This window comes from Hylobates moloch, unplaced genomic scaffold (assembly GCF_009828535.3).
Source record: "Hylobates moloch isolate HMO894 unplaced genomic scaffold, HMol_V3 SCAFFOLD_12, whole genome shotgun sequence".
In the NCBI taxonomy this organism is placed as follows: domain Eukaryota; kingdom Metazoa; phylum Chordata; class Mammalia; order Primates; family Hylobatidae; genus Hylobates; species Hylobates moloch.
In genome coordinates this window covers 19,601,902-19,618,326 of record NW_026652287.1, presented here as the reverse complement: position 1 = coordinate 19,618,326, position 16,425 = coordinate 19,601,902, and the positions used below count along the sequence as shown (strand labels likewise).

General features: G+C 52.9%; 2 protein-coding genes across 6 annotated transcripts in view; one reads left to right on the top strand and one right to left on the bottom strand.

Moving 5' to 3' along the window:
• The window catches only part of TPCN1 (two pore segment channel 1), a 77,845-nt gene extending 71,058 nt beyond the window's left edge, over positions 1–6,787 (top strand). For 3 of the 5 annotated variants that reach the window (XM_058425081.1, XM_032168601.2, XM_032168600.2), the window contains exons 25-28: positions 37–121; positions 1,085–1,224; positions 1,420–1,500; positions 4,182–5,401. In XM_058425081.1, the coding sequence (XP_058281064.1) occupies positions 37–121; positions 1,085–1,224; positions 1,420–1,500; positions 4,182–4,298 (423 nt within the window). In that variant the 3' untranslated portion in view covers positions 4,299–5,401. Of the gene's footprint in view, positions 1–36; positions 122–1,084; positions 1,225–1,419; positions 1,501–4,181 lie in introns of all 5 variants that reach the window. The other 2 variants (XM_058425079.1, XM_058425080.1) reach the window with 1 other exon arrangement.
• A 248-nt stretch (positions 6,788–7,035) lies between these two features.
• SLC8B1 (solute carrier family 8 member B1) overlaps positions 7,036–16,425 on the bottom strand; it is a 32,884-nt gene continuing 23,494 nt past the window's right edge. The window contains exons 12-16 of the mRNA XM_032168597.2: positions 14,884–15,005; positions 12,749–12,902; positions 11,565–11,645; positions 9,394–9,458; positions 7,036–8,163 (exon numbers count right to left, since the gene is read on the bottom strand). Of these exons, the coding sequence (XP_032024488.1) occupies positions 7,966–8,163; positions 9,394–9,458; positions 11,565–11,645; positions 12,749–12,902; positions 14,884–15,005 (620 nt within the window). The 3' untranslated portion in view covers positions 7,036–7,965. The remainder of the gene's footprint in view (positions 8,164–9,393; positions 9,459–11,564; positions 11,646–12,748; positions 12,903–14,883; positions 15,006–16,425) is intronic.

Sequence of the window (16,425 nt, the reverse complement as noted above, 5' to 3'; positions counted from 1 at the left end):
CCCTGCCTCTGCCCCTCCCTCCCTGTCCCTGGCCAGGTGGTGATGACGATCATTGTCGCCTTTATCCTCGAGGCCTTCGTCTTCAGAATGAACTACAGCCGCAAGAACCAGGACTCGGAAGGTCTGTGCAGGGATAATGCCTTGGGCATTTGATGTCTGCCACCTACCCAGCTCTGTCTGTCTGGGTGGCTGTCCAGCCAGCCATCAGACTGTCATTTTTCTGCTGTCTGGTTGTCCAGCTTATCTATCTGGCTTGTCTTTCTAGATCTTGTATTTGCACTGATTTTCAAATATTTAATGTCAGAAAACATGATCTAACTTTAAAATAAGACAGAGCATGTCATAGTTGGAGAAAAATCAAGAAGTAGAGAAAGGCTTATGTGGCAGCAGCAGCCTGTGCCCTGCCTTTCCCTCCTGTCCTCCAGAGCTTCTCCTTCTTAGCTATTTCTTCTGTTAGTCATCTCCACATTTCTCAATAATAGGTTCACACTACGGTTCTTGATTTAAATGGTGTATATATTGTTTATGGCACAGGCAAATCGTATTCCTGCTGCAACTGGATGGTGCTGGCTTTAGTGACTGCCTCACTCTTCCCAGATTGCACAGCTTTCTGTGTACTGACCCTCCCTTCTTCCCAAATTCTCCATCAGAACTGTTCGCACTTGATCTCTTGAGCCCAGGTCAAGACTGCAGTGAGCCATGATCACACCACTGCACTCCAGCCTGGGCAGCGGAGTGAGATCCTGTCTCTTAAACAGAAAATCCCGTGCCCACACCTGTTACTTCTCATCCTCAGGTCTCTGTGCTGTCAGACCATCTGACCATTTTCTCTGTGCTTAGAGGCCCCTTCCTGAAACCCTCTGGCTCTGTAACAGCTGCCAGCTAGACCTGTGCTCCTGACATCACAGCAGAGGGAGGGGGAGGGAAGGGAGGGCCGAGGAGGAGAGCAGGACACCAATAAAGTGTCGGTTTAGAGAGGGAACCTTAAGACCCCCTGCAGAGGGGGGGCAAGGAGGTACAGGACCCAGCCAGGTTGGCGGCTCCAGCCCCGGGCTCTTCCCACACCCGCCCTCCATCCCTGCAGTTGATGGTGGCATCACCCTTGAGAAGGAAATCTCCAAAGAAGAGCTGGTTGCCGTCCTGGAGCTCTACCGGGAGGCACGGGGGGCCTCCTCGGATGTCACCCGGCTGCTGGAGACCCTCTCCCAGATGGAGAGATACCAGGTGAGGAGCCCAGGCCCCGGTCCGAAGGAGGGAGGCAGGTTTCAGCGTGGGTGGCGTAATCCCTTCCCTCAGATATCGATAACATTTTGAGTGACACAGTGGCAAAAGCCAGAGAAGTGGGAGAGGCCAGCTGTGGTACCAGGGGTGGGACCTGAACATCTGCAGCTGAGCCCTGCAGCCTCTGCTCTTCCTTAGCAACATTCCATGGTGTTTCTGGGACGGCGATCAAGGACCAAGAGTGACCTGAGCCTGAAGATGTACCAGGAGGAGATCCAGGTAGGAGCCTGGCTGACCACCCTGCAAGTCCTCCCCCAGGCTACGTCCTGGGAGGGGCAGGGAGCTGCTCTCCGGCCCTCTGAGTAGAGGGAGAAGGCTGGTAGAGAGATGCGGACTGTCCATCGGGACCACTGCTGGGGTTGTGTGGAACCTGAGCAGGGCTCACTTAGCCTTGAACCCTTGATTCGTGCCTAGCAGAGGCAGCTATCCCACCTGCCTGCTGCCATATGTCCCTGCCCCTTATGAATTCTCCAGAACCTCCTCTCCATCTCTTACTCTGAGTCAGCTGCAAACTCAAACATGTGTAGCAAGAAACACAGTGAGCAAAGAGGAAAGAGCGGTGACCGTGGTGAACTGGCAAGGATGTGCCTGTCCAAAGGAGACAGCCTCCTCCCAGCTCCAGGATGTGCCTGTCCAAAGGGGACACAGCCTCCTCCAGCCCCAGCGAGTGCTGCCCAATAGGAAGAAGGCCCTACTGTGGTCGGGCCGCTTGGTGTTTTGTTTTGAGATGGAGTCTCGCTCTGTCTCCCAGGCTGGAATGCAGCAGCACGATCTAGGCTCACTGCAACCTCCGCCTCCTGGGTTCAAGCGATTCTCCTGCTTCAGCCTCACGAGTAGTTGGGACTACAGGCACACACCACCACACCTGGCTAATTTTTGTATTTTTAGTGGAGACAGGGTTTCACCATGTTGTTCACCATGTTGGCCAGGCTACTGGGACTGCTTGGGATTGTTCATAATTGGGTGTTTTTTTTTTTTTTTTTAGAGATGGTATCACTCTGTTACCTGGGCCGGAGTCCAGTGGCGCAATCATAGCTCACTGTAGCCTCCAACCCCTGGGCTCAAGTGATCCTCCCCACTCAGCCTACCCAAGCAGCTGGAACTACAGGTGTGCACCATGACACCCTAATTATCTTATTTTTGTAGCAGTGAGGTCTTGCTGGGGTCTCAAACTCCTGGCCTTAAGCGATTCTGCCACCTTGGCTTCTAATTTAAGAAAAGGCAGGCCAGGCACGGTGGCTCACGCCTGTAACCCCAGCACTTTGGGAGGCCAAGGCAGGCGGATCACTTGATGCCAGGAGCTCAAGACAGCCTGGCCAACATGGTGAAACCCTGTCTCTAATAAAAATACAAAATTTAGCCAGGCCTGGTTCCGTGCACCTGTAATCCCAGCTACTGAGGAGGCTGAGGCAGGAGAATTACTTGACTCCAGGCGGCAGAGGTTGCAGTGAGCCAAGATCATGCCACTGAGCTCCAGCTTGGGTGACAGAGCCAGACTCTGTTTCCACAAAAAAAAAAAAAAAGGCAGAATCAGATGTCTTTCTTTTTTTTGCATGACCTCCCAATCTTTACATATTGGCAGCTAAGAAAAATGTCTCACAAAGCACTGTGTGGGCTGGCACTTGGCATGGTGCCTTCCAGACCATGGGCCACCAGCACATGAGCCCTGCAGGGTCTTCTCAACCACCTCAGGGTTGCCAGGGCTCCGGGGAGCCTCTCCCACACCAGCTATGGTGGCTTTGCTCTGTTTTCTGGCATTCTAATAGCTTGAAGCCCTTCTGTTTCACTGAAACAGTGACAACCAGGGTCCACAGCTGAAAAGCGGGGGGTGCTGTCCCCAAAGCAGCTTACACATTCTTCAGGAACACAAGAGACTCAGGCAGTGTTCTTTGGGCTGATGTGCAGTGGCTCACTGAATTTGGTGTCACAGAGACATGGAAATAATAGAAGCGTTTGACCTTGGGCAAGTCACTCCGTGCCTCCCTGTCTGTGCAAGGGGATAACTGTGCAGCAACACCCATTCAGATGTGGTTGGAGGGAGGTGTGCTGCCCTCGGCCTCTGCTCTTCTGCCTGTCCATCTGCTCCAGGCCTCAGTTTCCCCCTCTGTAAAACAAGGGGGCTCAGAACTAGGCCATCTCGAAGCTCTAAAAGTCTATGGGTTCAGTCTTTTAAAAAGTAGGGTAGGGTATGGTGGCACACACCTGTATTTCCAGCTACTTGGGAGGCTGAGGCGGGAGGATCACTTGAGCCCAGGAGTGGAAGGCTGCAGTGAGCCGTACCTTGCCACTGCTCTCCAGCCTGTGCCACACAGTGGGTCTCTGTCTCCAAAAAAAAAAAAAAAAAAGGAAATGTGGGGTATACTTAATTCCTTAATTACCTGAATACCTCAGTCCCTGAAAATGCCAGAGGTTATAATCATGGCCTTAGGCGGGTGCACTGTTGGATGTTTTCAGAATGCCTTCACATTCCTGTTGGAGGGTGAAAGTTAGGTGAGGTATTCAGCACAATACAGCTCTGAGCCTTGGTGTCTCAGCTGTGAAACAGGGACACAATTCCTGCCAAGCTCAAAAGGGGTCACTCGGGGGGCCCTTTAGTGAAGGACAAAGGTTATGCTCACAAACAAGGGGCGAGGGTTGTTCCTGCCTGGGCCTGTTAGAGAGCTGTTATGTGCAAGCCTCCAGACACTAGGGAAAGATTTCATTGTCATTTTTGCCTCTGGGGCCATATTCAAAATTCCCAGCATTTCTGGGCCTGTGGCAGGGGAGTTTCAGTGCCAGCTGGGTGAGGCTGGCAGCCCTGCCCCCTCCAGCCTGGATGCTGTGGACTGTGTGACCTTGGGGGGTGGGCGGGGCAGGGGGTGGGGTGCAGCCCTCAGCGCCCCTTCTGCTCTCTTCTACAGGAGTGGTATGAGGAGCATGCCAGGGAGCAGGAGCAGCAGCGACAGCTCAGCAGCAGCACAGCCCCCACCGCCCAGCAGCCCCCAGGCCGCCGCCAGCGCTCCCAGACCGTTACCTAGCCCAGCGCCCGAAAACCGTCTCTTCTATGCAATAACACAATAGTATTACTCTACTGCGATGTACGGAACTGCGGTGTGTGTACACATACTCACGTATATGCACATATTTATACACAGGAAGAAAGAAGACAGACAAGATGGAGCTTGGTTTATAACCACCTTGCCCTGTCTTCCTTAACTCCAGAAGCCAGTTTGGTGAGGGGTGGGGTGCGGCCACCAGGTCTGAGCTCTTCCTACTGTGGAAGGCTCCAGAAGCCCCTTCACAAGGAGACCCCTCACCTGGATCCAGTCGACTCTGTGGGGCTTGCCCCCCGCGTGGGCTGGTCTCCATTGGCCACATCCAAAGCTGTCACTGCTACTGCTTCAGGCTCACGTCCCCCCGACCTGATGGCGTGCCCGCCCCCTCTCCCTGCGGCCCATGCCACAGGTTTCTGCGTTTTGCTTTAGGGACAGAACCACTTAGGAAGGAAAGAACTCCCGGTCTCCAGGGTGGTATTTCAGTGTCTGTGATAATGTCATGCAACACCTCTTCGGGGACCAGTGCCCAGGATCTAATGGGAAGCGGAACTGAGGCGACTGTGCCCATGTGGCCAGAGCTCAGTTAGCCAGTGCTGGGCAGCCACAGATTATACTGACCAATCTCCTCCCTTGGCTCTGCAAGCCTCCCACCCAGCTTTCTCTGGCTTAATCCTTGTTGGCGAAAATCCTTCCACAGTGGCCTCCTTGGGGACCCAGACCCCGGAGGAAGGGGCATGAGGCAGGAAGTGGGGCCGATGTCTGCAACCCAGACCACTTTGTGGAATGGGCTCTTAACCAAATCCCTTTTTTTGTGATTTGCCCATTCAAGCAAAACAACATTTTGCTTCATTAAGGATTGTGCTAAAGCCGATACCAGGTCCTTCACACGTGTGCACTAGGAATGAGCGAACAGCACAGAGAGACGCTCCCGGTGGGACGCAGCAGCCCTGTGGCCCCGGCCCAGCTCCCAGCCACCCTCCCTGGCTCTGCTCACACCAGAGATTTCTGTAGCAGGAACGGTTGGTGCAGAAGTAGGTTCAGATGAACCTCAGTTAACGTCGCCACCCTGCCCTCCCGCCATAGTACCCTGTAGGAGCCCTGTATGACATCTGAGCGTGGTGGAGGTAGGAGGGTTGCCAGCTGCAGTGACCCTGCCACAGAGGCAGGGTCAGTGCAGAGGTCGCTTTGGTTCTGCTTCCCTGGGCCACAGAACGGAACACAGCACAGGAGCCGCAGCGGCAGGATGGAGGGTGCGGAGGGCAAGGAGTGCACTGCTGGGCATTCCTGGCCAGCCCCAGCCCTCTGGTGCCTGCTTCCTGTGACTTCAGAAGGCAGGTGGACAGAGGCTCCCTCTGGCCTTGTCCTTTTCCCAGACACAGAACGGGCAGGGTGGCACCCAACCCCAGGGGAGCAGTACCTGGTCCCCCAACCCCTCCTCCCAACCACCTCCAAGGCCAAGCTGGGTCCCATAGCCAGCACAGCATGGTTCTCCCCTTCCCCCCTTCCCAGGTCAGGGGAGTTGGACAAGTGTCAGGTGTTTGTTTTTAAAGCACAGCCCTTTGGGGAAGCAACACATTATTGAGAATCACTGTGATTCCCCCGGGAGTCAGACTGGCTTTGTCCTCATCCTCTCTGGAGGGCCACGGGCCATCACCCGGAGCTCCACGTCGAGCCCTAGGCCAGAACCCCCTCCCTTTCACAGAGAGGGAACTTTATTGCACAATTGGGTGCCTTTTAGCTTTTGTGTGTTGAAAGGGGCATTTTGGAAGCAAGGGTCAGGGGAAAGCTTCTAAAGGTGTGAGTCTCTGACCTGAGCATCTGGGCCTTGCCTCGGCGCTTCCTCCCCAGGGGTGGACACCTGGAGGGGCCAGCAGTGCCCCGGGGTCTGCCCAGGGGAGTCGAGGCCCCCAGGTGGGAGGGCCTATTCCAGGAGGAGTGGGACCTCGGCCGTCCAGAGCGAGTTAATGTGTCCATCCGCCCAACCCTGTCCTCAGAAAGGACCTGGTTTTGGTCAGGACCCAACAAATGCCCAATGGCAGCAGTGTCAACAGACGAGAGTCCAGCCAGGGTGGGTGCCCTTGTCATTGAGGTTAGGGACAGCAATCCCCAGGTTATGCCTGGCCCCACCCAGCAGGGAGTTGGGGTCCCCCCACAGGCTGTGAGCTGTGGGCCCTGGGATGTGATTTAGCTCAGATGCCCTCTCATCCTTGATGTCACAGTTGAGTGCACCCAAGTGGCACCCACTGGCGGCCAGGGGCACAGCCTGGTGGTGGCGGCAATAGAACTGTGCCCCTCCTCAGCTCCTCGCTTCCCCTCCCACAGCCCCAGCCGTACTCCACCATGCAGACAATCATTTTGTACGGATCACAGGAGCAATGCTGTACGGTTTTGTACATTGGTGGTTTGTTTCCTAGAAAACCCACTGTGTCTCGATTTCTAGCTTATTAATAAAAGAGCCTCTGCTTTGTAAACATGGCTGCTGACTCTTGACTTCTGTGGCTTTGGGTATTGTCAGGAGAGTGGCCCCATCCAAGGCCATGGCCATTCCTGATCCTGCCTCAGCCCCACCCCGAGCTGTGCCCTGGGGTCAGCCACTCGGCACTGGCCCCAGGTGAGGAAGAACTGGTAAAAGTTGGGGGTGTCATTTTCTCTACACTTGAAATTTTGAATTTTTTTTTTTTATTCGGAAAAGAGAGTTGAATCCCTTTTCTTTACCAGCATAAGGCAGTCAGGCAAACCTAAGAGCTGCTTATTTCGGCAACATAAGGCGGGGTCACTGCATGACAGCAAGAAGGCACAAGTTCCCCTCATCTGTCCTTTCCCAGCTCGCAGGCCTTGGAACCCTGCCCAGGGCCCCCCCGAGGGAGGCACAGGCACAGTCCTACCGACTCCTGCTTGGCAGCTGGAGGAGCCCAGGTTCCAGCACAAAGGAGTTTGTGGACACTCGCGCAGAATCCTGGAGGGAGTGCCTGAGCCACCATCCCTTGTGGCAGCTGCTGGCGTAGCAGTGCCTCGGGCTGGCGTCGTTTTGGGAGCAAGTGGGTTCAGTGAAGTGTATTGCCACGAATGGCACCCGCTGCTTTTGGCTTTACTAACGTGGCAAGGAGAAATTCAAAATTAAGTATGTCTCGAATTCTGTTTCTGGCAGATGGTGCAGCTCTGGAGCTCAGCCCTCGGCGGCCTGATTCCCAGGGGTCCAAGCCACCCTCGTTCTCTGAGTCAGGGTTGGGCAGCCACTTGTGCCCTGAGAAGGTGCCAGAAGGCCTGAAGCCCAGGCAAGGGGAACGGGCAGTGCCTGTGTCTCGGGGGTACCTCCAGCATGGCCTGGAACATACCCAGCCATCCCCTTCCCCCAAACTCCAGCCCTTCTCAGAGGGGCTCTGGGGGTCATTCAAGGGGGCCTTTTAGCTTCTCTCTGGAACCCTTTGTCCAGAGCAAAGCCCAGTTTCTAAGGTCCCCATGGCAAGGCTGTTGGGTGCTGGCAGCAAGAGGTACAGAGCAGTTCTCCCAGCTCACAGATCTCCAGCAGCGAGGGCCACAAACTCGTGCCCACAGAGGCCTTGCAGAAATGCTCCGGTCCCTGGGCTTCCCCTGGCAGGAGAGGCAGGGCTCCTGCCTGCAGTCAGGCCACAGCACTAAGCAGCTTCAGTCACATGCTTTTCAGGTGAATCACTCCAAATTCAGTGAGGAGGGCCACGACAAGGAAGTTCAGGTAGAAGAGGAGCAGGCAGAAGCCGTAGACTCTGCTGAGCTGGAAGCACTGCAATGGGACCAAGACCAGGGAGAAGACGAGGCTGAGCCCCAGGGCGCCTGCCAGGACCCACACCAGCAGTCCGTCTGGCTCCAGCTGTGGAAGAATGAGGGGAGAGAGGCTGGGTCACTGCCCGTTACAGGCCCCGCCCCATCTGTGGCCAACACAACAATGCAGTCTCAACAACAATGCAGCCTCAACAACAATGCAACCTCAACCATGCAGCCTCAGTAACAATGCAACCTCAACAATGCACCCTCAACAACAATGCAGCCTCAACAATGCACCCTCAACAATGCAGCCTCAACAATGCAGCCTCAACAATGTACCCTCAACAATGCAGCCTCAACAACAATGCAGCCTCAACAATGCACCCTCAACAACAATGCAACCTCAACCATGCAGCCTCAGTAACAATGCAACCTCAACAATGCACCCTCAACAACAATGCAACCTCAACAATGCACCCTCAACAACAATGCAGCCTCAACAACAATGCAGCCTCAACAGCAATGAACCCTCAACAATGCAACCTCAACAACAATGCAGCCTCAACAACAATGCAGCCTCAACAACAATGCAGCCTCAACAACAATGCACCCTCAACTACAATGCATCCTCAACAACAATGCAGCCTCAACAATGTTTGAGGGCACCAGCTGGGGGCCAGTTGAGGAAGATTGGCCTGCAGCAGCCCGGCCTGCCCTGTGGGATGGCAGGCCCCCCTCCTAAAGTTACCCAGACGTGGCCCCAGAAGTTTCCAGATGCAGAAGCAGCAGGGCAAGGGAACCTTCTCTTCTGACTTCAGCCAGGTCCGCCTGCCTGGGTGCCTCTCCCCTGCCTCGAGTCAGATGTCATTATAATTCCCTCTGTTTTTAACGCTGAACTCTAGTCAATGACATGCACAAGCGGATGTTCACCACTTACTGTGAAGTGCATCAAGAAACAACATGGATGCATTAGGCCGGGCAGGGCGGCTCACGCCTGTAATCCCAACACTCTGGGAGGCCCAAGTGGGCAGATCACTTGAAGTCAGGAGTTCGAGACCAGCCTGACCAACATGGTGAAACCCCGTCTCTATTAAAAATACCAAAATTAGCCAGGTGTGGTGGCACGTGCCTGTAATCCCAGCTACTCGGGATGCTGAGGCAGGAGAATTACAGGCATGAGCTACCACACCCAGCCAAGACGTCCTAGCTCACTCAAAGTCATACAGCCAGGGACTTAAGTGATGGGACCCAGATCCAAAGCCAGGGCCTTCCTGCCCCTTCCCCGTCAAGCTACATCTTGGTTATATACACTTGTAAACTTACAAGGAGTACTCACCTTCACCTCTGTGTGGCTCCGGGAGATCTGGAGCAGGCAGCCCAGCCCCACGCCCACGAGGATGTCTGCAGCCCAGCTCAGGAAGCTTTGCTGGAATGGCCTGCACATAACCCAACCACATAGCCCGTTCCTCCTACTGCGTTCATACCCAGGGCTTGGGATGCCACTGCAAGAATGAACTTGGGCCAGGCACAGTGGCTCATGCCTGTAATCACAGCACTTTGGGAGGCCGAGGCAGGAGGATCACTAGAGGCCAGGAGTTTGAGACCAGCCTCAGCAACAGAGTTGAGACCCGTCTCAAAAAAATATTTGGTGGGGGTTGGAGGTAGAGAAGTGCAGTGGTGTGAACACGGCTCACTGCAGCCTCGACCTCCTAGGCTTAGTGATTCTCCCACCTCAACCTCCCAAGTAGCTGGGATCACGGGCACATGCTACCACGCCTGGCTAATTTTTTAATTTTTTAGTAGAGACGGGGTGTTGCTATGTCGCCTAAGCAAATCTCAAATCCCTGGGCTCAAGTGATCCTCGTGCCTCAGGCTCCCAAAGTGCTGGGATTACAGGTATGAACCATCGTGCCTAGACTTACAAAAAAAAATGAACTTACTTGGCTTTCTTTATGATCTATGCCCAGCTCCCCCGAACACCCTATCTGAGGAGACCCTATCTGTTTAGGTCTTTAAGAAGATGGGTGTTGAGTACGTGTTGCAGTCAGTCTCTGAGGATCGAACACCTTAGGGTGCCAGGAATGCTTGGTGCATGTAAGCACTCAGTAGGTGGGGAAACCGAGGCCAGGAGAGATGAAGGGACTGCCCCCAGTCCCTAGAGGGAACTGGTGATGGTGTGTGGGCCGAGGCCATCTCTAGGGGTCGTTCAGGGCTCCCTCCTTCCCAGCCAACCTGGGAGGTCAGGCTGGACCGCAGCCCGAAAGCCAGGAGTAGGCCTCAATGGGCACAGAAGGGCCACCAAGGGCCCTGCTCAGCCTGGGAGTTAAAAGGGCAGGCATCACGGTCTCCGCAGTTAGCCTGTTTTGCCGGCCAGCTGCTCACACCGCAGCCCCTGGTGAGGCTCTGTCATCGTGGAGCCTGGAGAGAGTGACCCTTCAGGCACTTTGTGATCATCTTTCTTTCTTTAGCAGCCAACGATATCCACTGCTGGCTGGATGCCTGCTGTGTGCCGGCCACTGTCTGGAACCCACGACCATCTGGTTTCAAAGCTCTTTCTCTTCATAGGCCCAGGCTGGCTATATCCGTCTTTTCTATGTAGACCAAAAGTTGGCAAACACCAGCCCTCCAGCCAAATTTGGCCCACTAACTGCTTTTATAAATAAAGTTTTATTGGAACAGAGCCATAGCCATTCACTTATGCATTGTCTGTGCCTGTTTCTGCACTACAGCAGCAGAGTTGAGTAGCTGCAAAACCACCTGCATGGCCTCCAAAGTCTAAAATATTTATTCTTTGGGCCAGGTGTGGTGGCTCACGCCTGTAATCCCAGCACATGGAGGCTGAGGCTGGCAGATCACTTGAGATCAGGAGTTTGAGAACAGCCTGGCCAACATAGTGAAACCCTGTCTCTACTAAAAATACAAAAATTAGCTGGGTGTGGTGGTGGGCGCCTGTAGTCCCAGCTACTCAGGAGGCAGACGAGGCTGAGGCAGAATTGCTTGAACCCGGGAGGCAGAAATTGCAGTGAGCCAAGATCATGCTACCACATTCCAGCCTGGGCAACTGAGCCAGACTCCGTCCCCCACCCCAAAAAAAAAAAATAATAATAATTCTCTGGTCCTTTCAGAAAAAGTCTGCCAACCCCTAACATAGACCATGACATGTCGCTATGAGCAAGAGAGAGAGGGTCTTCCATAGGACACATAAGCTCATCCTGTGGGCACCTGCTTATCATACCACTCACTGTCCTAACAATAATAGCTGCTGTCTGCTGAGCCCTTACCCGGGGCCAAGAATTTCATTCACCTCACTGGATCCTTACAACACCCCTCGGAGGTTAGCACTCCCCAAATCCCTATTTTAAAGCCTTGGAGCCTGAGGCTCAGGCAGCCAAATTACCTGCCCCAGGTGTTATGCCGAGAGCCAATCCCCAGGGTGGGGCACGGAGCACCCCCCCACCCATGGCTGTGACACCAGTGCTAAGGCCAAGAACAGACCACAAAGGATACTGAAGATGATGCCACCAAAGCAGGCGGAGAATGCCATCCGTGGGTAGCCCTGGCGAGCCAGCGTGAAATCCGAGAAGGCATCTGCGCAGGAACAAGAGGGGCCTGCAGTGGTGAGTTGCTTCCCCCACCCTCCCTGGTCATCCACGCCTTCATTCTCACCCAGGGTCATTCGGGCAACAAACACAGATGGATGCCCATGTGGGCCTGGGCACTAGCTGGTGGGGTGCTGTGTGAGGGGGCACAGCATCTGGGAAGACACACTTCCCTCCTTAACTCCTTTACTGCACTCTTTCACACCAGGAACAACTTTGCAGGTGTGAAAAACGTGGCTACCAGCTGGGTGCGGTGGCTCACACCTGTAATCCCAGCACTTTGGGAGGCCAAGATAGATAGATCACCTGAGGTCAGGAGTTCGAGACCAGCCTGGCCAACACGATGAAACCCTGTCTCTATTAAAAATACAAAACTTAGCCAGGCGTGGTAGTGGGCACCTGTAATCCCAGCTACTCGGGAGGCTGAGGCAGGACAATTGCTTGAACCTGGGAGGCAGAGGTTGCAGTGAGCCAAGATCACACCATTGCACTCCAGCCTGGGCGACAGAGCAAGACTCCATCTCAAAAACAAACAAACAAACAAACAAAAAAACCGCGGCTACCAATTTTTCAAAGTCTCATCTGCTGCGAACATGCACAGCACCTCCACATGAATAAGAAGAAGGTGCTCAAAAAGGTAAGTGGGAGGAGGGGCTAGATTTCAGCTCCCTCATCCTCTTGTCTGGATGCTCTGGAGCAGTGCATAACCTGGCCAACCACACCTGGCTGCAACAGCTAGCGAAGGGTGTATGTATGTAAGTGTGAATGCCTGCATGTCACACACCCGTGTACACATCAAGCACGGCTGGCTGCAATGGGCTCCATGTCCTGCCTGAACTCTGGGAGCCACCGAGCATCCCCACATCAGAGAGTGGGGCAACAGCAGGGGCCTCTATAGAATTTCTTGGTCTACCTGCAGTCAGGGCCATCTCACCCCGATGCTGGCCACTCCACAGTGACAGGGGACACTGCACAGGTGTAGAGGGCAGACACCCTGGACACTCCTGCCCAGATGCGACTCTGGCTGGGGGAGGAAAGAGCTAAGATGTGGCCGCACTCACCCCCACTCAACCCCACCCGGCCCTGAGTCACCTCCAATGCTGTTCCCCCAGGCCAGCAGCGTGAGCCCCAGCACAGTGTTGCTCAGGCGGAAGACAACGCCCAGGGACCGCAAGATGTTCACCACCTCTGTGGCGGCCGCGTTGATCCACAGGGCACTGGTCAGAAAGCCCAGGAAAGCAAAGAGCTGTGGAGGGAATGGTTTGCTGTGGGACCAAGGCCAGCCCCAACAGGGACACAGCCTCAGTTCCTCACCTGTGAAACGGGATGATAACAGTATCTACCTCATGAGCATAATTATTATGAGTATAAAACACGTTACTATATGCATTGGTGCCTGCACATAGTTAGTGCTCAATAAAACGTGAGTTCAATATTATTTTCTTTTTTCCTTAATAAACTCCCTTTCGGGCCGGGCATGGTGGCTCACACCTGTAATCGCAGCACTTTGGGAGGCTGAGGCGGGCAGATCACCTGAGGTCAGGAGTTCGAGACCAACCTGGCCAACATGGTGAAACCTTTTCTCTACTAAAAATACAAAAATTAGTCAGGCTGGTGTCACACACCTGTAATCCCAGCTACTCGAGAGGCTGAGGTGGGAGAAGCTCTTGAACTCGGGAGGCAGAAGTTGCAGTGAGTCTGGATCGTGCCAGTGTACTCTAGCCTGGGCGACTGCGTTGAGACTCTGTCTCAAAAAAAGAAAAACAAAAAAACCTCCCTTTCATATACTAAAAAAAGTTATTATTTTGTCTGGAAAGGGTTCCTTATCACTTTCATCAGATTTCCAGTCTATGAACCAAATACCACTCATCATCCCAATAAGTATCCCTGTACTCATTAGCAGTCACTCCCTAGCCCCACCCCACCAGCCCAACTCGACCACTACTCTGCTCTCTGTCTCTCTGAATGTGCCTCATGGACATTTCACATCAATGGAATCCCACAGTGTGTGATCCTCTACTGCAGTCTTCTCTCACTCAGCATCATGTTTTCAAGGGTCATCTATGCTGTGGCACACATCGGTACTTGAAAAAATAGCGAAAGACAATTTTCCCTAAGTAGTAAAAGGCGACTTCCCTAAATGATCGATTTGCTGAAAATTCAACACCCTTCGGTTGGTACATTCATTGAGAGTTTCCAAAAGTAAAAACTAAAATTTTAAAAAATCATTAAGTACTAAAAAATGAAAATTTTAAGTAAAGTTTTTTTTTAGGACGATGTCTCACTCTGTCACCCAGGCTGGAGTGCAGTGGTGCAATCTCAGCACACTGCAAGCTCTGCCTCCTGGGTTCAAGCGATTCTCCTGCCTCAACCACCCAAGTAGCTGGGATTCCAGGTGCCCACCACCATGCCCGGCTAATTTTTGTATTTTTAGTAGAGACAGGGTTTCACCATGTTGGCCAGACTGGTCTCAAACTCCTGACTTCAGGTGATCCGCCCGTCTCGGCCAGGAGGATTGCTTGAGGCCAGGAGTTTGAGAGTAGTCAGGGCAACATAGTGAGACCTCATCTTTACAAAAATATACAAAAATTAGCTGGACGTGGTGGCTTGCGCCTGTAGCCCCATCTACTTGGGGGGCTGAGGTGGGAGGATGGCTTCAGCCCAGGAGGTCGAGGCTGCAGTGAGCTATGATTCTACCACTGCACTCTAGCCTGGACAACAGAGGGAGACCCTGTTTCAAAAAAAAAAAAGGAAATCACATATTGTAGGATTCTATTTATATAAAACGTCCATGATAGGCAAACCCATAGAGACAGAGAGTAGAGTCGTGGTTGCCAGGGGCTATGTGGGGAGTGGGGAAATGGGGAGTGACTTATGGGCATGAGGTCTCTTTTTGGGGTGATGAAATTCTCTAAAATTGCTTGTGATGATTACACAACTCTGTAACTATAATAAAAAACATTAAATTGTGTACTTTAAATGGGTAAATTGTATGATATGTGAATTACCTCTCAACAAAATTAAGCTATTACCGAAAAAAAAAAGAAAAAAGAAAAAAACCCTGTGCAGATACAAAAACTCTCAAAAGCAGCTTTAAAGTTCAGTTACCTGTCTTTGTGTGACTCCTGATCAAACTGGTCAAAGCGCTTCAGAGATGCAGACATAACATCTGCGTGGGAGACCTCAGCATCCCTCTCCCCCCATCTCGGAGAGCCCGGGCTTCTTACCCAGTGAAGCCTGGGGGGCTGGCTGTCAGATGTGGCAAAAAAGGTCACTGAAGCCAAGGCTGTGCCTGCGATCACCACCACGACCCAGACGGGAACGAGGCCGCCTATCTCATAGACACCGTCTGCAAAGGGAGAGAAAGGGAGCTGGTACCTTCCCAGCTGCCACAACACCCACTTACAATGGACTGTTTGGATGTCAGGTAGACACTTCCTATCTGCCCAGCCCTGTCCTAGACACTTCATGGGGACAGAAAAATTAAAAATGCAGCCGCTGCCCTCAAGTTAGTCACATTTGAAAGAAAAAGAGAGACACACAAAAAAGACCCTCTCCAGCCTGTTGCTGTGGAACTAGGATAGGAATGGCTATAACCACTAACACCATCACCCTCTTCCACCTCCATGGCAGACATCACCAATCAAGCACAATACTTCCAACCAACTGCATTTCCAGGCAGCTCCCTCCAGCCAGGGATTACCAGTGGCTCCATGAGATGAATGGCACCAAGCTCCATGAGATGAACCTGACAGTCAAACCCAGCCTCTTCACTGAGAGACACCCAAATAAGCCCGCTCTATCATCCAATCCATTAATAAATATGAAGGTTCCAGAGGCTTCATATTAAACACCAAAGGGAGACACCCTAAGGTGAGAACACTCTAGAATTCTCCACACATCACCCTTTTCACCACTGGGAGTCGGTACTGGTCTTAAAGACAATGAATGGTTCAAGTGTTCATATACCTGCATCAAGACCCTTCTTTTGTTATTTTTTTAGTCTAGCTCATGGCTCCCAAATGTCAGTGGGTTTAAGAATTACGTGAGGAGGCCGGGCGCGGTGACTCATGCCTATAATCCCAGCACTTTGGGAGGCCACAGCATGCAGATCGCTTGAGCCCAGGAGTTTGAAACCAGCCTGGACAACATGGTGCGACCCCATCTCTACAAAAAAATACAAAAATTAGGCTGGGCACGGTGGCTCGCACCTGTAATCCCAGCACTTGGGGAAGCTGAGGCAGGCAGATCACCTGAGGTCTGGAGTTCGAGACAAGCCTGGCCAAGGTGGCGAGACCCCATCTCCACTAAAAATATAAAAATTAGCCAGGGGTGGTGGCACACATCTGTAGTCCCAGCTACTCAGGAGGCTAAGGCGGGAGAAACACTTGAACTCAGGAGGTGGAGGTTGCGGTGAGCCGAGATCGCACCACTGCACTCCAGCTTAGGCGACAGACCAAGACTCCATCTCAAAAAAAAAACAAAAAGACAAATTAGCTGGGCGTGGTGGTGGGCACCTGTGGTCCCAGCTACTTGGGAGGCTGAAGTGGGAGGATCACTTGAGTCCCGGGAGGTGGCGGTTGCAGTGAACCTAAATTGCATCACTGTACTCCAGCCTGGGCAACACAGTGAGATCTTGTCTCAAAAAAAAAAAAAAAATTATGTGAGTGGGCTGAATACACAAAATTGTGTACACAATATGTTATGAGTGATTGTCAAGGGGGATTTTTTTTGTGTTTTTTTTTTTTAGACAGGGTCTCGTTCTGTCA